General features: G+C 37.4%; 1 protein-coding gene across 4 annotated transcripts in view; it reads right to left on the reverse strand.

Annotated features, from left to right (window-relative positions):
* Positions 1-5,838: 5,838 nt before the first annotated feature.
* The window catches only part of FREM1 (FRAS1 related extracellular matrix 1), a 171,100-nt gene continuing 150,115 nt past the window's right edge, over positions 5,839-26,823 (reverse strand). For all 4 annotated transcript variants that reach the window (XM_043487094.1, XM_043487093.1, XM_043487095.1 and 1 more), the window contains 8 exons: positions 22,304-22,453; positions 20,610-20,848; positions 19,885-19,932; positions 19,390-19,554; positions 19,078-19,206; positions 18,543-18,658; positions 12,279-12,364; positions 5,839-8,715 (listed from right to left, as the gene is read on the reverse strand). In XM_043487094.1, the coding sequence (XP_043343029.1) occupies positions 8,516-8,715; positions 12,279-12,364; positions 18,543-18,658; positions 19,078-19,206; positions 19,390-19,554; positions 19,885-19,932; positions 20,610-20,848; positions 22,304-22,453 (1,133 nt within the window). In that variant the 3' untranslated portion in view covers positions 5,839-8,515. The remainder of the gene's footprint in view (positions 8,716-12,278; positions 12,365-18,542; positions 18,659-19,077; positions 19,207-19,389; positions 19,555-19,884; positions 19,933-20,609; positions 20,849-22,303; positions 22,454-26,823) is intronic.

Below are 26,823 nucleotides of genomic sequence, written 5' to 3' on the forward strand. Positions count from 1 at the left end.
TGGCTATTATAAACAGTGCTGCGATGAACATTGGGGTGCACGTGTCTCTTTCAGATCTGGTTTCCTCAGTAAATTTGTGCACACAGTATTTTAAATTCTGCTATTTAAAATTAACTTTGTACAATAGAATTATCATTTTAAAGGAGGCAATAGAATATTCCATTAAGCATTCTTCTGTTGTTGGACATTTAAGTCATATAAATTTGTTCCAATTTTTATTGCCCTGAAATAGATATCTTTGGGAGATAGTGAAGGACAGGGGAAGCCTGGCATGCTGCAGTTCATGGGGTCACAAAGAGTTGGACGCAACTTTGCAACTGAACAACAATTCATATAGCCTTCCTTTTCTTTTGAAACTTTTCCATGATGTTGTAGACATTATTTCATTGTTTTACTTCTCTAAACAGCTTTATTGAAGGATAAATGAGATACAATAAACAAGATATATTTAAAGTGTATGGTTGGACAGATTTAGACACATACACACATAAAAGTGTGGATGCACGTGTGCTAAGTCACTTCAATTGTGTCCAACTCTGTGTGACCCTATGTCACACAGACAAAGGAGTCTACCAGGCTCCTTTGTCCATGGGATTCTCCAGGCAAGAATACTGGAGTGGGTTGCCATTCCCTCTTCCAAGGCATCTTCCTGACCTATGGATCGAACTTGTGTCTCTTATATCTCCTGAATTGGCAGGCTGGATATGTATATATGCGTGTATCTCTGAAACTATCACTACAATCAAAATAGTGTGCACATCCATCCCCTGCTAAACTTTCTTTGTGCCCCTTGGCAATCCTTTCCTCTGTCCTTTCCTGTCCTCCTCGGTCATTTCCAGATAACATCTCACTTACTTTTTGTCAACATAGATTATGTTGCATGTTCCAGAATTTTCTGTTAGTGGAGTACACATACACTGTGTATTTTCTTGTTGTCAGGCTTCTTTCACTCAGCATAAATATTCTAACAATTATCCATGTTGTAGAAAGTTTTCATTTGCTCTACTCCTGCATAGTATTTCATTATAGGGATATGTTATAATTTATTTATCCATTCACATGATAACAGATGGTTGTTGACAATTCTGGCTGTTACAAATAAAGCTACTATGAACATTTATGTACAAGTCTTTCAATGGAGATATGCATTTTTCTCTCTTGGGTAAATACCTAGGAGTGGATTGGTTGGATCATATACATGTTTAACTTTTGAATAAATCACCAAATTTCTTTCCAGTGTTGTTGGGCTACTTTATATTTCCACCAGCAATGTATGAGAGCCCCAGTTCCTTCAACATATAGTACGGTCAGCCTCTTTAATTTTCGCTATTCTAGTAGAGAGTAGTACTATCTTATTGTGACTTTAGTTTATAATTCCTTCAGTCAGTTCAGTTCAGTTCAGTCGCTCAGTTGCTCAGTCGCTCAGACCCTTTGCGACCCCATGAATCGCAGCACGCCAGGCCTCCCTGTCCATCACAAACTCCCGGAGTTTACTCAAACTCATGCCCATCGAGTCGGTGATGCCCTCCAGCCATCTCATTCTCTGTCGTCCCCTTCTCCTCCTGCCCCCAATCCCTCCCAGCATCAGGGTCTTTTTCAGTGAGTCAACTCTTCGCATGAGGTGGTCAAGGTATTGGAGTTTCAGCTTCAGCATCAGTCCTTCCAATGAACACCCAGGACTGATCTCCCCTAGGATGGACTGGTTGGACCTCCTTGCAGTCCAAGGGACTCTCAAGAGCCTTCTCCAACACCACAGTTCAAAAGTGTCAATTTTTCGGTGTTCAGCTTTCTTCATAGTCCAACTCTCACATCCATACATGACCACTGGAAAAACCATAGCCTTGACTAGACGGACCTTTGTTGGCAAAGTAATATCTCACTTTTTAATATGCTATCTAGGTTGGTCACACCTTTCCTTCCAAGGAATAAGCGTCTTTTAATTTCATGGCTGCAGTCACCATCTGCAGTGATTTTGGAGCCCCCAAAAATAAAGTCTGACACTGTTTCCCCATCTATTTCCCATGAAGTGACAGGACCAGATGCCATGATCTTAAGTTTTCTGAATGTTGAGCTTTAAGCCAACTTTTTCACTCTCCTCTTTCACTTTCATCAAGAGGCTTTTTAGTTCCTCTTCACTTTCTGCCATGAGAGTGGTGTCATCTGCATATCTGAGGTTATTTATATTTCTCCCAGCCATCTTGATTCCAGCTTGTGCTTCTTCCAGCCCAGTGTTTCTCATGATGTACTCTGCATATAAGTTAAATAAGCTTGGTGACAATATACAGCCTTGACGTACCCCTTTTCCTATTTGGAACCAGTCTGTTGTTCCATTTCCAGTTAATATAGGAAAACATATTTTTCATGTAATCTTTCATCCATATATTCTCTTTGGTAAAGTATCTGTTCAAATATTCTACCTCTTTAAAAAATTTATTATTGACTTCTTAATAATATGATATAATATATTCTTTTTTTATAATATATTCTTATATTCTATATGCTGGAGTTTAAAAAATAGTTTGCACACAAGTCTTTATCAGATATATGCATAGTAAATATTTTCTCCCAGTCCATAGCCTATCATTTTTTTTAAACAGTGTTTTGGATAGGATGTATTATCCTTTTATAAGTATTGTTGGATTTTAAGTGGCAAATTTTGGGAGAATTTTTCCATCTATATTCATGAGGGATATTGATCTGTAGTTTTCTTTTCTTATAATATTGTTGCATGGTTTACTTGTCACAGTAACACTGGCCTTAGAGAAGGAGTCAGAAAATATTCTTCCCTCTGCAATTTTCTGACTTTTGTAGACTTGGAACTATTTCTTTCTTAAATATTTGTAGAATCCAATAGTAAAGCTATCTGAGCCTGGAATTTTCTTTGTAAGAAACTACAAATTCAGCTTCTGCAAGTTTTAGAGTTTTCTCAAGTTACCTATTTTTGCTGGATTGAGATTTGAGAGTTTGTGTCTTTCATGGAATTTGACCATTCAAGTTGTCTTTTGATACAAGTTGTTCATGACAGTCCCTTATTTTTCTTTTAGCAGCTACAAAATACGTAGTGTTGTCACCTGATGTTACTTCTCATTCCTGATATTAGCCATCTGTGTCCTCTTCTCATCTTTTTCCTCATCAGTCTGGTTAGAGATTTACCAACTTTATCAATACTCTCAAAAAAGTAGCTTTCGGTTTCACTGATTTTCCCCTACTGATTTTTGTTTTCTATTTCACTGGCTTCTGTTCTGATATTTTTCACTTCCTTACTTATGTCTTCTATCTTCTTGAAGTGGAAGCTGAGGCTAATTCTTTCTTTCTTTCTAATATAGGCATTTAGTGCTATAAAATTCCCCATAAGTACTGCTTTAATAGTATCCTACAAACTTTAATGTGTTTCCATTTTCATTCAGTTTACCATACTTTTTAATTTCCTCTTTGATTTCTTCTTTACTTCCTGCACTAAAGAAGTCTATAATTTAGTTTCCAAACACTTAAGGGTTTTCCAGAGATATTTCTGTTATTGATTTCTCGTTTAATTCCATTGTTGCCAGTGAACATACTTTGTATGACTTGAATTCTTTAAATTTATTTTTTATTGAAGGATAATTGCTTTACAGAATTTTGCTGTTGACTTGAATTTTTTAAAATTTATTGAGACTCATTTTATGTCCCAGAATATGTCCTGCCCTGGTACATGTTCCCTGAGAACGTGAAAAGAACATATATTCTGCTGTTTTGGGGTGGAGTGTTCGATAAATGTCTATGAGGTTAATTTGGTTAACAGTGTCCGTAGTTTTATAACCTTACTGATTTCCTGCCTACTTGTTCTATCGATCCTTGAGAGAGGGGTATTAACATTACTGGCTAGAATTAGAGATTTTGTCTATTCCTCCTTACAGTTCTCTCAGTTTTTGCTTCATGTACTTTTAAACTTAGTTATTAGATGCATAAATGTCTTCTTGATTTATCAACTCCTTCAAATGTTAAGTTTTTATCCTTGATAATATACTTTGCTCTAAAATTTACTCTGATAACATAGCCACTCCAGCTTTCCTTTGACTAGTTTTAGGACAATGTATCTTTTTTCCATTTTTCTTCTGTAGGGTAAGTTGGGATTGATTGCCTTTGGGAAACAAAAATACAGATGGGAATAGAAGTAAAAGGTGAACTCATATACTTCATTGCTCGGAAAAAGGATTGCAGGTTACCATAAGGCCTTTAATGGAAGTGTCAGTTGATTTTTGTTCCTTTCTGTCTTAAGATAAACTAAATTTTATTGCCTAGCAGAATATATAAGACCCATAAAAACTACTCAAAATGAACAGTTATATGTGTAAGTTATGAGGACAGTATATTCATTTCCTGCACGATCCTGTTCTAAAGACTTATAAAATTAATTTTAAGAAAATCAAGGCATTCTGGATATTACAGGCGTCCAGACACATGCCGCCATCAATAACCGTTCTCCCATGATTAATGGGGGGAAAGAGGAGGAAGATCAATAAAGCAGCACTGTAAATTTAAAACTCTGTCACATCAGCATTTTCTTTCCCTTAACCAACTGTATTAACAAATAAACAGAAACCTGAGAGAGACCTGGGGCAAAGACTGGAAAAAGTATCTTGGATGAATTGCATAAACATACAGCTAATACATCAACCCATTTATAGTTTTCTAAAATACATCTTTACATGGTGATTTTTAATAGCATTTTTTATTGAGATATACTTCCTATAACATACAATTCACCATTTTAAAGTGTGCACTTCAGTGGTTTTTAGCATTTTCACTGTGTTGTGCAACCATTGCCACCATCTAATTCCAGAGCACTTCCATTCCCTCAGAAAGAACCCTGTTCCCAAAGCAGTTAGGTCCAATTTCCCCTTCCGCCGATCCTCTGCCTAAACATTTCACATAAAGGCAATCACTCAATATGTGGCCTTTTGTGTCCATCTCCTTTGACTTAGAATAATGTTTTTAGGTATATGGTGAACCTCATAATACTGGAATATAATAAACCATTTGCTCAGAGTGGTAATAAACATATGGAATAATTAGAAGAGACCCAGCCTACAGTTTGGAAGACTGTAGCTCTCTGGCGCTGATTTCTTCTCACTTTAACTTCTGAGGACTTCGGTCCTTTCTGCCGTATGATGTTAGAGGAGATGACATCAAAGATCTCTCTTCCTTATTCCTGTTACTCCAGGGATCTCAAAGACACAGAGACACACACTGCTTGTCTCTTTGGAAAAAATAATTGTTGCAAAATTAATTAGCCAGATTTGAAGTCTTTCATTCCTAACCTGATCTGGAGACAGGAAATTTGAAACAGCTGTTATCAATAACACCTTGACCTGATTATAAATTCAGGAAGTTCACACCAATTTCTTAATCAGTTGAGAAATAAAACAAAAGACAGTCTGAGCTCTTTGTATCAGCGTGGCTTTCCCTTCGATTCTGAAAAGGGATAATGTAATCAATCACTTCTACTGTGACTTTCTCCCTGATATATATATTAAAAAAAAAAAAACAGCTCCATGCTTAGAAACAACTATTAGAAATTTACATATACGTACCATGCTTTTATACTTTAACTTCCTATCTCATCCACCACATATATTCAGTATCTACAACAGTATCAGGCACTTCACAGTCAATATTTGTTGAATGGATGGTGGATGGATGACTGGATAGATAGATAAATGGATGGAAGCTGTAAAATGAAAGGCTGATCTAAATAGTAAGGATGAAAAATACATGTTCAATTTTTCTCTCCATTTCTTCTTAAAAGGGTAAAATAAATACAAAATGTTAAACACTAAAGGAATAGTAATTCAGAACTAGAAATAGCTTATTTTATTAATTTTTGTACAACACTAGGTACAGTACAATTAATATGCTGCTTTGTCACAGAAATTAATCAGTACTAGTATATGGTTTAGATTATACAGAACCATAGTATTAAATATGTGCATATTCTTTTTGGCTGTCTTAAAAATAAACCAAAAAAAAAGGTAAATAAACATCACCTAGTTCATTTTTACCACCCCTTGGAAGAAGATGGAATAATTGTCATGTGTTTTTTGAGTTTATATTTAGCAGATATATACTACACATATGTATGTCTTGTTAAACACCAACAGTCACAAGATTCTGAAAGCTACACATTATTGAGCTGGGTTAATGCCCTTGGATTATATGGGACTTTTCCTGAGTCAGTATTCAAGTCTGGAGAGAAGAGCTGGGTGGCATTCAAGTCCTTCTTTCTGATGCTCTCTTTCTTAGCTACCAATCAACTCCCATCTCTTCCTATTCAATCCTTCTCTCCACTCTCCCCTTATCTATAATCTCCCTTTCCCATTCTATCAATACCATTACTCCATTTCCTTCCTTCCCACTCCCCGCCATAACCTAAAGGATGACAATAACCAATCAAGGTGGAAAGAAACATGATGATCATTTACTACTACTCCCCCATCAGTCAAAGACCAGTCATGAGAAGGAGATGAAGGTCATGCACCCACATATTGCTTAGCATCCACACTTGCTTGAATTTTTATTTGTACCTTCTTCCAATTAGTTGGATTTTACCACTTGATTAATGTTTTCATGACCAGGAATATTTTAAACATTCTTCTAGATTTCTTTCAGTTGCTATAAAAAGCAAAGCATTCTCTCCTTGTGCTAACATTTGCATTACATTTTAATATCACTGACATGGCAGAAATGTATAATAAAACCTACCACACTGACTAGGTTTACGCAATTGCCATGGTTCTGGATTTCCAGTCAATGTAGATCTAGGAATTCCTCATTCCTTGACCATTTACTTTCCATCCTAGGATACAATCCTTCAAGTAAACAACTCCTCATTTCTTTATTCAGCATCCCATCTTTCAACATTGCAGAGGCCCATGGATCAGAAGGGACATCAACTGATACAGAGAATGGGTTTACCCCTTCTGATTCAACACCAGAAGCTGCTTGTGTCATATGGAAGACCTCTATATCAGAGCAATTCAGATTCTACTTGTGATATCTAAGGTAAGGAGCCTCCTGACTCCACACTGATGTTGGAATTTAATAAGAGGTAGAATGTCTAAATCTCATTCCAATCTGTCTTTGTATATATTTCTATTAACCAAAATCTTGATAAACAAGTGCGAATAAAACAAGCTTGTTGTTTCTTACATCCAAAAAATGAGACTGAATTTCTTCAGTCACTTTTAGTTTCTCGCAAGGTATTATTATAATAAAACCTGCACCAAAACTTTGATCTTTGGTAACTGTTTTGATTCTGAAGTGACTCTGGTACTCATAATAGCAAGCTACATGGGGCACAACCATATTTTTCAGGGATTATGAAAAGGAAAATTGTGAGTAAATGTTTCAGAAATAAATTTCTAATTTCCTGTAATTAAGCTTTGATTTCAGAAGGGAGTTCTTGTAAGGCTGCAACATGCTTTACTGCTACAAAAATGTTTCACTCAGCTGCCATTATAAATTAATAAGGTACCTTTTCATTAGAGGATCAGGTTAACATGGCAATTCTACACATATTAAATATTTAAGGGCTCACAATTATATCAAAATCCTTTCTGAGAATATAGGCTTTCAAGGACTCTGTTTTCAGTACTCCTTTTCTTTGTTCATTTGCATAGTTCATTGGGACACTTTTGAAGAAGCCATATTTTTCTTCCATGTGTTAACCATCATCCATATATACTTTTTATTCCAAGTGTCCTTGAGAAACACTACTCAGTGCTACAAGCACGAATGAACAGAGAAGCTCATTGTTGCTTCAAATGTCTCCTGACTCTGTAAAGCCGGGGAAACCCAATTATTCGCTTTAGAATGGCACAACCGTCTTACTGGAAAAGGAACTCTGTTGTGGGAAGTGACGGGTAGACTTCTGAAGGACAGGTAACCCCTGAATTCTTACCTGAACTACAGCTTTGCAGATGACCTTCCATCTGCCAGATTCTTCCACATAAAGCCTTCCTTTTTCACCACAGAGAATTCTCCTTTTTATCCACAGCCTCTCAGCTTTCACATTTGAAAGGACTCCAAAGGGACAAAGCAACCCTTTGCAGTTCAACCTTGATTTAATGAACTGGCAGGGTAAGCCTCATTCAGATGGAAGTGGTGGAAGCACCTGCAATATAGATTTCAGAATGTACTCATTTAAAGTATTGGGGGGAAAAATCTGAGGACCATGAAATTACTGTTGACTGAAATATAAAGTCTCCAGAATAATCAAATTTTGTACCACATAATACCTTGAGGATTTATTTCAAAATGTACTGAGTTGCAAAAAATTTATCTTTTCCTCTAAGAAACATTCATTTATCGATCTTCCTGGAACTATTGTTTTTCTTTCCTAGATAGAATCCTTCAAACACTTTGATAGAAGAAATGTACCACATCAGTCACGACCCTTTGCTTTCTTTTGAGTAATATGCACAAATCCTGGAAATAAATAGATAAAAACATCCCAAGTGGACACTTGTAGGGCCAGTTAGAGTTTCCTAGAGCACACATAATTGTGAGATTTTCCCTTTCTACAGTCCTTTGTGTGCCATTTTCCTGGCCTTTGAACCAAAACACAGTCTTTGCCATGCTTTGAACGTTGCGGGGGCCCTCTCCTCCAGTTGGTGAAGGTCACAGGTTCGCCGCCAATCCACTCCCAGTGGCCAGCACGCACTTGGTCATTCAAACCTAACATGAATCAAAGAAGGGCGCCAAATGATCGTTACTACATTTACAACTTGATGTCATATCAACCCACTGTTCTAAGCTCAGTAATCACATGCAATTGTGAGCCTACATTCTAAAGCATGCACTAGGATCTGGGAATCCTGTAAGATACCCTGAGACTATGAGGCTTTGGTGTAAGGCCAGGTAGGAATCCAAATCCTAGCTTCACCGCTTGCTAGGTGAACATACCTGGGCAGGTTATTTAACCTCTCTGGGTTCTCCGAGTGTTAGTTTTCTCATCTCAGAAATGTGTATCTAAGAAGAACTAGCTCTATGTTGAAGATTAAATAAGATAAGGCACATAAAGCTCATGACATAGAAGTGTTAATAAATGGCACTTATTACTCATACTTCCTACAGGCAGAGTACCCATCACAGGGAAACAGATACATTCCTGTCTATTTATCTTCCTTGTGATTCTTGGGTATCATATTTGAAAGTAGCTTATTAAGTATTATTTTTAGTCTGGAGCTTAAGATTTTTTTAATCTGCTACAGTTTTAATAAAAAGCAGCTTTTCTCAATTTGCTTCTCTACTCCCACTGGCAATTTTTTTTTTTTTTTTTTTAGTTACACCTCAGTGTTACAAAGCTCTTAAAATTTTTCTTAAGGAAGCATTCCTGGGATGGGTTGAGAGAGTAGCATTCAATGTATATATACTGTGTTGTGTTCTGTGCTGTGCTTAATTGCTCAGTCGTGTCCAACTCTTTGCGACCCTATGGGACTGTAGCCTGCCAGTCTCCTCTGGCTATGGAATTCTCCAGGCAAGAGTACTGGAGTGGGTTGCCATGCCCTCTTCCAGGGGATCGTCCCAACCCAGGGATCGAACCTAGGTCTCCTGCATTACAGGTAAATTCCTTTACCACTGAGCTATTAGGAAGCCCCTAATATATTCTACCATGTAAAATAAGCTAGCTAGTATATTTTTGAGATTAATCCTTTGTCTGTTTCTTCATTTGCTATTATTTTCTCCCAATCTGAGGGCTGTCTTTTCACCTTACTTATAGTTTCCTTTGTTGTGCAAAAGCTTTTAAGTTTCATTAGGTCCCATTTGTTTAGTTTTGCTTTTATTTCCAATATTCTGGGAGGTGGGTCATAGAGGATCTGCTGTGATTATGTCGGAGAGTGTTTTGCCTATGTTCTCCTCTAGGAGTTTAGCAGCACTCTGCAGCTCATTCCAGAAAAATAAATGACCCAATCAAAAAATGGGCCAAAGAACTAAACAGACATTTCTCCAAAGAAGACATACAGATGGCTAACAAACACATGAAAAGATGCTCAACATCACTCATTATTAGAGAAATGCAAATCAAAACCACAATGAGGTACCATTACACGCCAGTCAGGATGGCTGCTATCCAAAAGTCTACAAGCAATAAATGCTGGAGAGGGTGTGGAGAAAAGGGAACCCTCTTACACTGTTGGTGGGAATGCAAACTAGTACAGCCACTATGGAGAACAGTGTGGAGATTTCTTAAAAAACTGGAAATAGAACTGCCATATGACCCAGCAATCCCACTTCTGGGCATACACACTGAGGAAACCAGATCTGAAAGAGACACGTGCACCCCAATGTTCATCGCAGCACTGTTTATAATAGCCAGGACATGGAAGCAACCTAGATGCCCATCAGCAGACGAATGGATAAGGAAGCTGTGGTACATATACACCATGGAATATTACTCAGCCATTAAAAAGAATTCATTTGAACCAGTCTAATGAGATGGATGAAACTGGAGCCCTTTATACAGAGTGAAGTAGCCAGAAAGATAAAGAACATTACAGCATACCTAACACATATATATGGAATTTAGAAAGATGGTAACGATAACCCTATATGCAAAACAGAAAAAGAGACACAGAAATACAGACAGACTTTTGAACTCTGTGGGAGAAGGTGAGGGTGGGATGTTCAAAAGAACAGCATGTATACTATCTATGGTGAAACAGATCACCAGCCCAGGTGGGATGCATGAGACAAGTGCTCGGGCCTGGTACACTGGGAAGACCCAGAGGAATTCGAGAGGAGAGGGAGGTGGGAGGGGGGATCGGGATGGGGAATAAGTGTAAATCTATGGCTGATTCATATCAATGTATGACAAAACCCACTGAAATGTTGTGAAGTAATTAGCCTCCAACTAATAAAAAAATTAAAAAAAAAAAATAGCTAGCTAGTAGGGAGCTTCTATAATACTGGGAGTTCAGACCAATGCTCTTGTGATGATCTAGATGGGTGAAATGGGGCGGGGGGCGCCTCAAGAGGGAGGGGATGTATACATACAACTGATTCATGTTGTTGTACAACAGAAACTTACACAAAATTGTAAAACAATTACACTCCAATTTAAAAATACTAAAAAAAAAAAAAAAAACTTTAAAGAATTTCCCCTCCTCACTCTCTTTTAGAATAGAGATAAAAATAAAAGAATAAAAAAAAGAATCTTGTGCAATAGGATTACCTGGCAGCTCACAAACCAAATGTGACTGTGAAAATGGTCTTTGTTATGCAGCATGTAACCTTCTCCCCATTGGTTCTCATTGGATATTTTGGGGGAGAATAAAATGAAGTCCTCTTGGTTGGGAATGACTTGTCTCCTGGATTGTTTCTGTGAATTATTGATCAGGTGATGCTACGTCCCAAAACTTTGTGGAATTAGAAACTTGACATTAGTCATTGTGGACACAGGGAAAATTTATCTTCCAGGCTTCACTTAATACTCTCAGATGGCTTCAGAATTACATACTCACTGAGTATCTCAGAGATTTTTTTTTTTTTCTCAGAGATTTTTAAGAAGCTGAGTGGGTTTATTATTATTTCCTTAAATACAGTATCTTGAAGAGATGGTGAGAATATTTACTTTAGTATATCCTGAGAACTCTAATTCTAAAGTGGCTTGAAAAGATTTGTGATTACTGTTAAAATTGTAGAAAATATTAAAACTTTAGAAAAAAAGGACACAATTAGGATTAGCTATAATTTTAACTAGAGATAAAAAGTATTTCTCTTTGGCTCATTTCTTTTTATGTCAATACATATAGGTATATATTACATGTGTATACATCACTTGTATATATGCTTTTTTATTCTAAATTATTTCATGCTTCATATGGCTGTAGACTGTTTTTCACTTAGCACCTTGCCACCAATGCAGTACATTACATATTTTATATATAATATGCATCCATTATTGAATGAATCGATAAACATAAGGCAGTCATATCTTTAATATTCTTTCATATGGCTATATTATAATTTATTAAACCATTCCCTATTTACATCTTAAATTCTTTGCCTTTAGAAATAACATTTAAAAAGTTATCTTGCTTTTAAATTGAACCACATTACTTCTTTGAGATAGATGCCTATAAATGAAAGTATTATGTAATTAAAATGAGTTTTAAAAGATAGACTGTCCAACCATCTAACCACTGCTTATTATTGTAGACCACATGTATTTGACCCATGGAAGGGAGACATTCTCTTTATGGTCTTGCCCTCCTCCTCAGGGTAACACCGATACTTGCCTATCCAAAAGGGCTTTCTTCCGCTGATGTCCCAAAGCCATCGCATGTGCTGCCTGGAGATGACAGTTACAAGGCTGCCCTGGTGACTACGTGCAAACAGAAAAATCAGAGCGTCAGTGACGGGGAGTTCAGCATTTCTGCTGATGTGAGATGCAAAACGGAAATCAAAGCTAGTTCAAACTAGAAAACTGGCATATATGTAGAAAGAACTTTCCAAGATTTTAATACTCCATTTTTTTATATTAATGAGTATCTGTGGGGGAGGGGGCGCTTGCATCCGTGCTAGGTCACAGGGTGGGGTAGGTAACAGCAAAGAAGTGATACTGTATTATAATATCTGGGCTTTAAAGCACAAATTCTTTTCAGAAAATCAGCAGCTGTTTCCTTATATAGATTAATTACTTAGTGTCAAAAAATGACCTCTCTCATGGGAAGTTTATCTCTAAATTGCATAAATTTGGCAATTACCTGGTTAATTTGATTAGTAAGGTAACCCAAACTACCAGATAAAATTACTGGAAGCCAACATTTTGAGCTTGATGTGTTTAGTCAAATGCCCAAATATATGTGACTCTTTTTCATTCTACTCAGGGAAAGGAGCTCAGCCTCACCATCAAACCTTTGTATGTTATGACGAAATTAAAGCACCTGTTCTTACGAATACATATAAACATCTTCTCCAAAATATAATTGTATTTTTTATATGTTTAAAGTTTACAGCGTAGTGCCTTGACTTACATAAACTGTGAAATTTGATTACCACAGTAAGTTTAGTTAGTACCTATTACATATAGTCACCAAAAAAAAGAAAAAACGTTTTTTCCTTATGATGAGAATTCTTAGAATTTACTCTTAACACCTTTCACAACTACCACACAATAATCATGTTACACATCACAGCCACATTCTTTATCTTGTAACTGGCAGTTTGTATCTTTTGATTACCTTCATCCAACTCTCCCACCCCAAATTCCTCACTTCTTATAACCACAAATTTGATTCATCTGTTGATGGACACTTACATTGTTTCCATGTCTTCACTTTGTAAAAAAAATAAATGCTGTTATAAACATGGGGGTGCAGATACCTTTTCACCTTTTCAACCTAGTACTTTCATTTACTTTAGACATATTCCCAGAAGTAGAATTGCCAGATCATATCCATATTTCTATTTTTAACTTTTGAGGGGCCTCAGTACTCTTCCATGGTGGCTGTACCATTTTACAATTCTACCAACAGTGCATAAGGGTTTCCTTCTCTCCACATCCTTGCCAGCATTTGTTACATCTTGTCTTTTTTGTGACAGACACTAACAGGGAATTCTTTATGAATTATTTTTGCAGCTAGCTAAGTTATTCCTATAAGTAATGTTTGATCCCAGTTCCCCAATAGTGTTCATTTAAAACTCTTTAAAATGCTCTAAGTAAAAAGCCAATAGATAATTCTTTTTTCTTTTCTTCTTTTTCTGATACAGAAAGTTTCAACAACAAAAAAGGGTAAAAAATCACCACGATCTTCTTGCCTAGTTAATATCTATTGATGTTTTAAAAATCAAGAAACATAATTAGTAATACACACTTGTCACAAGTTTATGTTGCTGAACTGAATTTTTTTTTTTCATTTTACCTACAACTATCCAAGCTTTAGATTCATTTCTCTGCTTTTCCAGATCATGTGTGGTAAACATAATCTAATCTATCTCTTACTGATATTTTTCCTACTAATACAGTACTTTAGTGTGATATAATGCAGTGATGACTCCTAGGCCTTCTGAGATATGTAGGCACTTTTCTACTTCTCTGAATGTCCTCATGGTGCCGGATTCAGGTCGTGTGACTTGGTTCTGACATTTCTATTTACTGTCAGCTTCTGTCTGACAGTTGCAACAGACTTGATAGCCAATTCTCTTCCCTCTCCCTCAGATCCAATATGGCAATTCTGTGTTTAAAACACAGAATATGAAATGTGTATTAAAAATAGCCCAAGGGAGGGTTTGAGGGGCTGCTTCAATTAATGTGACATATTAGAGTGTGGGAGACCTGGGTTCCACTTCCTGCTCGGTCCCCAATTTCCTTATGGATGTAACTTCAGCCTCAGAGTCTTTATCAGGAAGGAATAGATTTTATTCAAGGATATTTAACACCTCCTTCTGCTTTAAGATCCTTGAAACTATCTTTAAAATAAGACTTTGCAAAATCCATTTTAGCTGCTCAAGTACAAGTTTGACTTCTTTATTGATGCTCTGAGAAGAGCAAGAGCAAGAGGAGAAAATAGCTGTGTTTAGAATAGGTAAAATGTTCGGCCACTGTTATTTACAAAAATAAATATTTAGGAATTTTCATTTTATAAAAATGCCAATCATTTCCTTTTATTCCCATATACAAATAAAAGAGAGAATATTAACCATATAGATACATATATACTATAGAGATATAAAAATAAAATATAGAGAAACATACAAATAAAAATCTTTTGACATTTCTGAAATTTGAAGGCATTCAAAGTGTAGAATTAAAAACATAAATCTGAATTTTTCCAGTTATAGAAATAAACATCTACTTCGTTAGAACTTTTTGATTAAATATAGATATATTTTAGACTAACTCTTTAAGGATAGGTCAGCAGGGGTTCCAGACACTCCTGTGGGAAACCAAAATGGTTTCAGAGATAATGATTTATAATAATAGAATTACCAAATGTACAGTGACTGCCTAAGGAAATGAGCAGATGAGATTATGATATGTAAATTCAAGAAATACTTAATCTCGGAGTCTGGTTCCTCTGGGCTAGAAAAATAATAAAACACCAATGGGGAGGAAAGGAGAAAGGAGATAAAGATTGAGTTGAGTTAGCAATCTGATTAGGGGCAACAGATAAAGTAAAATTTGCTGTGTTTCTTAAAATATACATGCTGTAAATGACCATCTGTAAAAGACCATCAGGTAGCAAGGGAGCCTGAGGAAATATAAATCAGAATTGAAAAATGGTCCCTGAGATCTAAAAAACACACTAGATGTGTATTAATTCTAATTATAGACTCTAAAACCATCTCCTAAAATGTATTCATGAGAAAGTAAATAGCCAAGTTATAAAATGTTGCAACTATTAATTTTACATCATAGAAAGAATTGATAATTCCCAGGGGAATATTCATTGTTCAAGGCAAAGAGGTTAGAGAAGAAGAGGTCTAGATGAACCTGAAAAGTAATGGGTGAGGGAAAGCAGAGGCCCATAGAATGAATGAAAACATGTTGAATGACAGAGGAGGTCTTGGGGCTCAGAGGAAAATTATACTGAGGAGGTGGCCTTACCATTCAAAAATGTTCCTTTTAAAGTGACTGATCCAAATCTTTTAGTTTGTTTTTAATCTGCTGCTAGATATTTTCTGAAATGCCTCTAACTATTTTTAAATGTTCTTGGGATAATCACTCTTTGTGTCCTTTTGAAATAAAATGCATATTGAAGATTCATACAAAAGTCAGCAGGTCAAATATTTATACCCATTCTTCACTTAAAATTAGAAAATTTGAAGTATTTTTGTGATATTTAAAAAATCTTATAGCAAATATTTTTTCTTTACCTCTTATACACCTTGGAATACCATCAGAAATGGTATTTGATAGACACCTTAATTTCTGGAGTAATATGGTACATACATAACATACACTTCAAAATACTTTATATTACTGATAGATACATAATGAGTCACTTTCTAAAATATGATGGAAAATCTCCAGTTGCCCCCTAAAAACTTTCTCTTGTTCTGAAAATTTTTTCAGTTTTACATCTAAAAAAATGTCTCAGTACAATAGTTTAAAGCAATTCCCTGAAACCAGTTTACAAGATTAATTTCACAAAGATATGAAAAAATTAATTCTGAAACTGCTTATTACATAATGTTTGATTTGCTGTATATGGTCACCAATCCCTTTAAATTAATAGGGGAAACAGAAAATTTCCATCACTCTTATACTAGATTTTATGTATGTATTTCTTAATATCATTATTCTGAGATTATGATCTTCCAGATTTTGGTGTCAAAAAACATTTGTTATGAAACCATGGCAATTTAAGGTAATCTTATTGATGTCATCATTTTGCTAACCCTGCATTAGTATCCTAATATATTTTTTATTTTATTGATCCACTTAATTGCCCAAATCTGTTATAGTTCTGTACACTAACAACAAAATATCAGAAAGAGAATTTGAGGCAATAATCTCATTTACTATTGCATCAGAAAGAATAAAATACCTAGGGATACTTAATGAAGCAAAAGACCGGTACTTAGAAAACTATAAGGTGTTGATGAAAGAAACTGAAGATGACAAACAGGTAGAAACATATACTGTGTTCTTAGGTTGGAAGAATCAATATTGTTAAAATGACCATACTACCCAAGGCAATCTACAGATTCAGAGCAACCTCTATCAAATTACCAGTGGCATCTTTCATAGAACTGGAACCAAAAAAATTTAAATATGTATGGAGACACAAAAGACTCCAAATAGCGAAAACAAAGAAGAATGAAGTTTGAGGAATGGTACACCCTAACTTCAGACTATAATTTAAAGCTACAGAAATCAAAAGAGTATGGTACTGGCACAAAGACAGATACATAGACAGATGCAACAGGAAATACCCAGAAATAAACCCACACACTTCTGGTCAATTAATCTATGACAAATGAGACAAGAATATACAATGGAGAAAAGATAGTCTCTTCAATAAGTGGTGCTGGGAAAACAGAAAGCTACATGTAAAAGAATGAAAATAGAACATTCTCTAATATCATATACAAAAATAAACTCAAAATGGATTAAAGATCTAAATTTAAGAAGAGATACTATTAAACTCCTGGAGGAAAACATAAGCAGAACACTCTTTGAAATAAATCTCAGCAATATATATTTTTTTAATCTGTATCCTAGAGTAACGGAAACAAAAGCAAAAATAAACAAATGGGACCTAGTTAAATTTAAAAGCCTTTGCACGGCAAAGGAAACCATAAACAAAATGAAAAGACAACCTACAGAATGGGAGAAAATATTTGCAAACAATGCTACTGACAGTGGATTAATTTCCAAAATACATAAACAGCTTATATTGCTCAATATAAAAAACAAGCAACCCAATCAAAAATGAGCAGAAGACCTAAATAGACAATTCTCCAAAGAAGACACACAAATAGCCAACAAGCACATGGAAAGGTACTCAGTGTTGCTATGTGAATGTTACTCAATGAGGTATCACCTCACATGGGTTAGAATGACCAACATCAAAAAGCTTATATTTAATAAATGCTGGAGAGGGTGGGGAGAAAAAGGAACCCCCTTATACTGTTAGTGGGAATGTAAATTGGTGCAGCCACTAGGGAGAACAGTACAGAGGTTTGTTAAAAATTTTAAATTATAGTTACCATGTGACCCAGCAATCCTACTCCTAGGCATATCTGGAAAAGAAGAAAATTCTAATTTGAAAAGATTTTCATACGCCCCAATGTTCATAGCAGCACTATTTACAAAAACAAAGACATGGAAGCAACCTAAATGTACATCAGCTGATGAATCTAAAAAATAAAACAAATGAACTTATTTATAAAACAGAAATAGAGTCACAGACACAGAAAACTCATGGTTATCAAAGCAGCAAAGGGTGAGGGATAAATCAGCAATTTTGGAGTAGCATTAGCATCTATTAAAATCATAATAAAACATCACCTACACCCACTAGAATGGCTAAAATCACAGAGACTGACTATGTTGTAGAGTAAATGGATAAATTTTGTCAATATTTGACCACAAGTCATCTTTCACTGAGTGTTCTGTTATCTAATTACACTTTGTCCAACCTGTCTGGTTTCATAACCATCAATGCCTCTTATATTGTTCTAGGCCTGGTGCTATGAGATCTTCCATTGCTATATATTTCCAAATCAGTGGGCTGGGATTCCTATTTAATCAATAAATGATAGACTCTGCCATGCTGCTGACTCCGAGAATCTTCTAACTTTCTTCAAAAGTTGGAGAGGCTAAAAAAGAAAACTGTGACATCGGCAGAGTTTATCATAAAAGAGCTATGATATATCAGTAAGGTCAGCCCAAATCTGTTCTGAACTACAGAACTCCCTCCAAGCTCCTAAAACAAAGCCAGGTAGATGTTAGACACTCAACACTTGAATGAATGAAGAAACACTAGAGTTCCATGAGAAAACAGAAACATTAACAAAGAAACATCAACCAAATGAGAAATGGGGTTTCTTACTGTTCCCTGCAAGCTTGGGCAGCTGTAGTCCACGTGCCTTTCTGCTCTGTGATCAAGGAGTGGCAATAGCCTGAATGACGGTGCCACCCAGCTGGACAGGATTTATCTTCCACTGCCTGAAAAATAGTTGTCCATGCTCACATCACAATGGTCTTTACAATCTAGAGTCTGTTCTCAACATAGAGAATCCTGTGAGTCCTCTAATGAAAATAATTTTGTCACTAGCAAGAGGTCAGCCCCGATCCCAATTCTCCACTTTGAGAACTGCAATGGCTTCTTATGGGACACACTGGTAAAGTCAGCCATGTTTTAATTTTACACCTTTAACATTAAATAATTGAATAAAATAAGTAAGCCTCTTTTTAAATTGTAGTGCTTAACTACTGTGTTTTGTGATTTTTAAAACATCAACTGGCCATCTTTTCCTCTTCACCTTCAAAGCATAACAGGGCAGGCAGAGGAAACAGTAGTGGACAGGGCACCTCCTCTCCCTCTCTCGGGTTATGATGGGACTTGACTGCTTGGCCTGTCCCACCTTGGTGTGGGGGCTCCAGGATCTCCAGGCAATTCCATCGCACTTGTACAGTTTTTGGAGGCTTTCTTCAAAGTGGAAGAGTCCCTTTAATTCCAGTGTGCAGTTCTTTGGGAATGAAGGCAATGGGTCCTATGGGAAGGAAAGGTAATTTAGATTTGACACCCTGTAAATTGATCACACTGTTACCTCTTTTAGGTCATCATTTGCTGAATAGTGTTTGAATTGAGTAAACTATTCCCAAACTTGAAGGCTGTTTTCGGCTCAGGAAACAGCTTGTTGTAAGGTGAGTAGGAAGTGAAGAGATTTTCATACCTGTCTGGGGAAGTGTGAGCCGGTTGTGGATTCCTCCTTATCGGCTCGAGGCGGTTCTGTCACTTTGGTTGCCTTTTGGGGCTCACTAATAATGGATACGCTGGCCTTCCGTCTGTGAGTTGGGGAGCTGTCATCCTCCAGTTTCAGGGAAATCATCCCATGATACTTGAGGAAATCAGCAAACAACAATGAAGACAAAACAAAACAAGACAGCAAAAACATTTGTTGTGAAAACAGGCAATCCAAAAACTGGATCAAAATAAAGAGATAAAAGGATTTTTTCCTGACCACCGAAGCCTCTAAACAAAATTCAAACAGGATTTTAAGGAAAATATATAAATATAAAAGTTACGAAAGGTAGTTTAGCTAGATATTTTGCATCCATAAATACAAAAAAATTTAGCAATTCTCTCAGACTGGCAGGCCTGGAGGTTGCAAAGAATTGGACATGACTGAGTGACTGAGAACACACATTGCTTACACACATATGCTTACGTTATAGATGCTGTCTGTTCTATTTCTATAAACAGAGGATGGAGGCACCTGAAATCAAGACAGGAAATAAATAGGAACAAAATTGGCTTGAATAATAATTAATAATAGGGCAAAACCCTTCCAATGAGATTTTTTAGTAACTAAAAATTTCTAAACATATTTTTAAAAGAATTTCCAGGCCCAAATAATTGGAATTTTTAAAAAGTCACTGGACTAACCACAACTTATCAGTGTTGACTCATCTATTCTTAGTCCCAGTTAGAAAAGACATCCTTATTTTTTTTGGTACATCTATAGTGCACAGAGGTCCAAGAAACACACACACACACAAACACACACTTACTCATGAGTATGCCTAGTGAGAATGCTATGCTAGTAAGTTCAAAGCCATGGTTTCCACACCCAAATAATCTCATTCTTTTTCAGGACCACGAGTCATTCCCTATCTGTCTTGACCACAAAAGGAACCAAAGCAGAAATCATATGGATGAGTCAGGTTATCTATCACTTCAGTCAGTACAATTAATGAACTATGTTGATGTTTGTATGTAAAAGCCACTTCGCGATGGGACAAGGAACCATGAGAATCTCTATGGCCCCCATTCACTGTGAGAACCAAAACAGCCTCCTCAGCTGTTTCAGTAATTTCAGATTACTTATTAAGATCCTTTGATCCTTTTCATATGCACTCCACACATCAAAACCCAGGAGGTCCCCATCCTTACTGTTTTGCCATCCCCTTGGGTCCTAAGCTTCGCTGGAGAAAGATCTTCAGAACCAAAGTCCTGCAGGGCATCACCCCTGGTGACTGCTAGCTGCTTAGAAGCTGGAAGGGGTCTTCTTTCCAGATGAAAGGAACCAGAAGTGGTGGGTGAGGAAGCCCCTGGGGAGAGCAGGTGCCAAATGCCCTTCTCCCATGCACGGGGCATGTTTGGATTGAAGGCATATGAAGGATGGCACTGCCCTGGTAGCACACAAAATGGTAGGTCAGTTCATTTTACACAAACAGATAAGTGATCACATCAACGCAGCTTGTCATTAAATTCAGATGGATGATTTTCCCACCAGATGTTGTCTTGCTGCCATTTGCCAGAAACCCCTTTACTCTTCATCAGTTTCCACACAGGAAAGCTATGCCCTTCTGCACATCTACAGGTGATTATGAGTCATGATACTGACTTCACAAACCACAGATGAAAACCATTGTGGTGATTTTATAATCATCCCATCTACTTGGAAAATAGACTGCCTTCATTTCATATCAACAGAACGCCTCCATATTATTGGGTTTATTCCCTGATCAAGTATCATTCCACAGACACTTTTACTTGTTCACCCTCTCCCCAGTCTCCATAGGTAGAAACTGGAATTGTTGGAAGATGTTAGTGAAATCAGATAACAGTTATTCAGATGAGCATTCAACTGTTAGAACAAAGATTCAGTCAATCCTAATGGCTCTCGTTTGAATAGAAATATTGCCAATTAGTATGAAAAAAGTCTAAACCCAGAAGGCACATTTGGATACCTTATACTTCATGTGTCAAACGTGTACTTCATCTGTTTACGTACTTAATGTGACCAGAAAAGTCTACTGGAAATAAAAAGAATTTGGTGAGGCAAGGTGTTGCGAAGAGATGTGGAAATATGAGTATGGTAAAGGAAAGAGGTAAGTGTCTATATTTATTATAGAATGAGAAAGAGAAGTGGAGATAATTAAGCGAAGAAAAATATATGGCCCATAGGGCATGACTGGTGTAAAAATTGGAGCGTAAGACTAAGCATTGTAACTGGACACTTGTCAAATGCTAAAAAGATGAATAAGTAGAGGTTATTTGGCAGAAAAAAGTCAGTGTACCAAGGACTTTGGCTGATCTTTATTTAGTTCACAGGTTGTTCTTTAGCATATACCATCCAGGACCTGTTTGGCTCTGCAACCCAAGGTTATTCATTAATATTCTCCAGCTGCTCCTGAATCCCCACGCCAGCTGCACCTTTCACATCTATTTTCCTCCCTCAGAATTTTCGTGGTCACACTACAGTGAGGGCTCAGATTTTAGGCATTAAGAGCTCTCTTCCACAGAGGAAGATAATTACAGCCCTACAAACTCGGGGCGGGGAAATAATTGTCGATAGATTCTCACCAACATTGTTTCCCCCTTGGTGAGAACAACAAACGGGTAGGGAAAAAAAACAATGAGGCACTGACTTGTTGCTTTTCTCCAACGATCGTTCTTAGCAGGAGGAAAGCCACATGAAGCAGAAACCAGAATAAAGGGCCTACATCATGACTGAGGTTGCTTTCTTGACAAGAAATTAAGCATTTTGATTTGAAAGCGTTATCCAGCACACTGGCTGTTGAAAGCAAGCAGCTACAGTGCCAAGACTGCTCGTGATTTCAAGATGAGGATCAAAAGAATACCTCCTTTTGAGTCCAAAATTTTCACTGCAGTTTTTGTCTTTGTGCCAAGAACCGCATTCACAGGGGAGTTCAGAATTACTTCAAAGACCTCATCATCTTCCTCTAATCCGTCATAGGTAATTGCTATATTCCACATCTTAGTTGACATTCCTACAAGAAGTAAACATTTTAATTACTCTTTAATTGCTATTTCAATCAACTAGGTGTCAGCGAAATATATTAATTAACATGTCTGCAGCCAGACTGCAGTAGCCTGAGTGAGCCATTGTACTGCAACCAACTTGCTGAAGTCGTGCTGTTCTCCCAAATAATATTAAAAGACCACATTTGTTCCTGGACAATGATGATTCCGTTTAAATGCAAACACTGTAGCAAAAAAAAAGCAAGCTGCATTAGGGAAGGGATGAACAAAAAATGGTGAGCTGTTGAGACCCCAAGACTTAATTTTTTCCTGACCTGCCCCTTCTTATTTTAAGAATAAACAAGTACTGCAATCTTAAAATCTTAATAGTTTGGAAAATCTTAAGATGTTGATGCAGTCAGAAGTGATTATTGGATGGTACTCCACGCTATTCATGGAACCCTTGAAATGATTGATTTCTAACGACAGCTGCTTCCATCGGCTGCCCTATTTCCTGCGATCCTTGTAGCCCGCAACCGCTTTTTCTGATGATGTAATACTCCAGAGTCTGATATCCTCCTATGGAGAATTTATAGGCTGGGGGTGTTCTAGAAATAGACGGAGCCAATTTTTTCTTTTTCTCACTTTCTGTCTGCCTCTGTTCACGGAGTTACAATCAAGCTTGGATCACAGTAACTTTGCGAACTTAATACAAAACAGTTTTGATGTTACAAGTGTATCTCCAGCCATCCTGTCACCACTCAGATGGGATGCAAAGCAACCCCGGAAGCACAAAATATTAATGTTGGAAGAAACTTCAGAGATTGTCGAATCCTGACTATTTTCCATGACATGTATAGCAGGACATCCGCCCCAAGGGTTTATTTAGAAGAAAAAGAGTTGGCGGGAGGAAAAGAAAGTATTGTTTAGTGGAGAAAGATGGCTCAATTTTAAGGGGAAAAAATAAACTTATGGTGTAAGATTCAAGAACTAGGTTTTGAAACTTTATTCTGGGTCATTTACTCATCGGCTATTCAAGTGCTTTTATTTCTATGTGCTAAGTTGCTGCAGTTGTGTCTGATTCTTTGCAAACCCCTGGACTGTAGCCCGCCAGGCTCCTTTTTCCATGGGATTCTCTAGGCAAGAATACTGGATTGGGTTGTCATGCCCTCCTCCAGGGGATCTTCCTGACCCAAGGATCAAACCAGCATCTCCTGCATTGGCAGGCAGATTCTTTACCACTCCCATGAACTCATTTATATAAATAGTTAAACATTTTTTTTCCAGCCTTTTCATCTAAAAATCTGAATTCTTTTCTCACTGTTCTCATCTGCCAACAGATACAGAACAGACAGTAAATACTACATGTATGTGGGCTCCAGAGTTGGAAAGACCAGGAGGGAGGAATGGGAAAACAACATGAGCAAAGTCAGAGAGCAAAGCAGAGGCCTTAATCAGGAGGGCTGAGCAGAATAGCTGGCTGGAGTAGAAGGGTCTTGCCAGGGAAGACAGGTATAAGGCAGCAATGACATCTTGTAGCCAGACTGCAGAGAGCCCTGGACCCTAGGTGGTCAGATTCAGGCTTTAAACCCCAGGCAACAAGGAAGGCTCTTGAAAATGGGTGTCTTAGAAAACTGAAACTGAAAAGTATTATGTGGGAAGATTTAGGGGCCCAAGCAGACAAGCAACGAAGCTAGAAGTTGGGAGTCCACATAGGTAGCTGTTGTAATAAAATGGCATGAAGAGAAAAGACTTGACAATGAAGAAAGCATATGAATACTAGAGCTTTTAATAATTAGAGAGCTCTTTTGACTCTCAAAGCCCGTAAAGTTAAGCAGCGGTCAAATAAAAATCCAATACAAAAAATTTTTTTCCAAGTCTCAACCATTTGCCCTCTTAAGGATTTTTTTTTTTTAATTATAGTAACTCCATCCTCCCACCTTTAAAGAAAACCCCTTAAAGTTTTTTAAAACCTTATGGAGTAGAACCATATAATTAGAGAAAATCTATTCCAAGTTTCACTGAAGTACTTTTGATTTGTTTGCCTGCATTTCAACTCTGCTTCTATGTTTACCAGGTGTGCACATAAGACCCACTTTTTTTTGGTTAATGGGGTTAGAAATAAGAATTTTCTTAGTCTTTCTTTTTCCTTCCTCTCCCACCTTCAAGGTGCAAAGTATTTGTGAAGTCACAGTGATTATAAACAATTTCAGAAGGCTTGAACTGGCCCCCTGTTCCCATAAACAAAAGGTGCTGAAGAGGAAAGAGAAGTGTCAGGCTATGCAGACAGAGCCCACTTTACAGAGTGAGTTAATTCCTGGATATTTCCCTGCAAAACAGATTTCACTATTGAAAGACATTTTCTCAATGTTTTGTTTTTTTTTTTTTTGCAAATGCCACATGAGAGAGCTGTTCCTTTAGAAAACATTTTGACTCTTAGGCATGGTGAAGTCTCAATTAAGAATGTAGCAAAGCCTTCAAGAACACCTATTTTAAAGGAAAACAATCATTTTCTTAAGAATATTTGCACTTTGACTCAAGATTAGACACAATCGCAGGTTGCCAAGTAGTCAGGGTTTGTTTTCGATTTGGCACAAAACTGCCAGGCGAGTACAGATCCCTAGAGCAGAAAGTCCCTCAGTTTCTCTTCAGCTTCTTCCAAGAGCCCTCAAACCTTAAAATATTCTCTCTGGTTTCTCACTCTCTGTTCTTCCCCAATCATGGAAACCGCTGCTTTTAAAGAAACGAGCAGATTACTTTGGGTAAAAGGGGTGGGAATGGGGATGAAGACATCAGATCTAAAAGAGGTAAGGATTAACAAGATGGGAGTAAGTAAGTATTTGCAGGATCAGTGGACAGGGGGAAATGTAACAATTTCCAAAGGAAGATAACAGTTTATGAAAGTTTCTGGCTAATGAGTTCCAAAACAATGACCAACCAAATGCTGTTTCTTTTTCATTTATAAACTATGTTTTCTTATTTTCTTCAAATGTTTAAATAATCTATAAACTCTTAACTTGCATCTGGTCCCATCACTTCATGGAAAATAGGTGGGGAGACAGTGGAAACAGTGTCAGACTTTATTTTTGGGGCTCCAAAATCACTGCAGATGGTGATTGCAGCCATGAAATTAAAATATGCTTACTCCTTGGAAGGAAAGTTATGACCAACATAGACAGCATATTAAAAAGCAGAGACATTACTTTGCCAACAAAGGTCCATCTGGTCAAGGCTATGGTTTTTCCAGTGGTCATGTATGGATGTGAGAGTTGGACTGTGAGGAAAGCTGAACACCAAAAAATTGATGCTTTTGAACTGTGGTGTTGGAGAAGACTCTTGAGAGTCCCTTGGACTGCAAGGAGATCCAACCAGTTCATCCTAAAAGAGATCAGTCCTGGGTGTTCATTGGAAGGACTGATGCTGAAGCTGAAACTCCAATACTTTGGCCACCTCATGCAAAGAGTTGACTCATTGGAAAAGACCCTGATGCTGGGAGGGACTGTGGGCAGGAGGAGAAGGGGACGACAGAGGATGAGATGGCTGGATGGTAAAACTGACTCAATGGGTATGAGTTTGAGTAAACTCCGGGAGTTGGTAATGGACAGGGAGGTCTGGCGTGCTGCCATTCATGGGGTCGCAAAGAGTCAGACACAACTGAGCGACTGAACTGAACTGAACTGACACTCTTAACTCTTTACAGCCTCCAGAGGTCTTTAATATCTACTCAAAACAGCATGCAAACTCTTCCAGAAAAATGGGCATTTCTCTCACCCAGAGAAACCTGCAAGGGGACTGCTCAAAATCCACCCAAAGCCCAACTCACTCCTGATCTTGTCACAAACAGACCTCAAGTAATAAAGACAATAGACAACAAAGACTCTTGCCTCTCAAAAAGTGTAAAGACCAAACCTGCCTTAATCTGAAGTACATACAGTGCAAGTGCATCAAGTCCTTTCGCCTTGAGGTTGATCAGAACCAGTGCCTGTGGCAACCCAAAGGTAAACTTCAATACGTAATAGGAATAGTTCTTCTCACCAAGGGCGGTCAGGCTGAGGAACAAGCTGAGGCAAGTCAGAAACTTAAGCATCATAGGAAGGAGGCCAGTAGCAATATTGGGGTTGCTGTTGTTCAGTCACCCCGTTGTGTCTGACCCTTTGTGACCCCATGGACTGCAGCCCACCAGGCCTCCCTGTCCCACACCTTCTCCCGGAGTTTGCCCAAGTTCATGTCCATTGTATCAGTGATGCCATCCAGCTGTCTCATTCTCTGACACCTTTTTCTCCTTCTACCCTCAATCCTTCCCAGCATCAGCGATTGTGGCATATCAAATGTGAGGCTCTTTTTTATAGGTTGTGTCACTCAGAAATCCCTACGGTGGAGTCCTAAACTTATTTGAAAA

Source organism: Cervus canadensis, chromosome 14 (assembly GCF_019320065.1).
Source record: "Cervus canadensis isolate Bull #8, Minnesota chromosome 14, ASM1932006v1, whole genome shotgun sequence".
Classification (NCBI taxonomy): domain Eukaryota; kingdom Metazoa; phylum Chordata; class Mammalia; order Artiodactyla; family Cervidae; genus Cervus; species Cervus canadensis.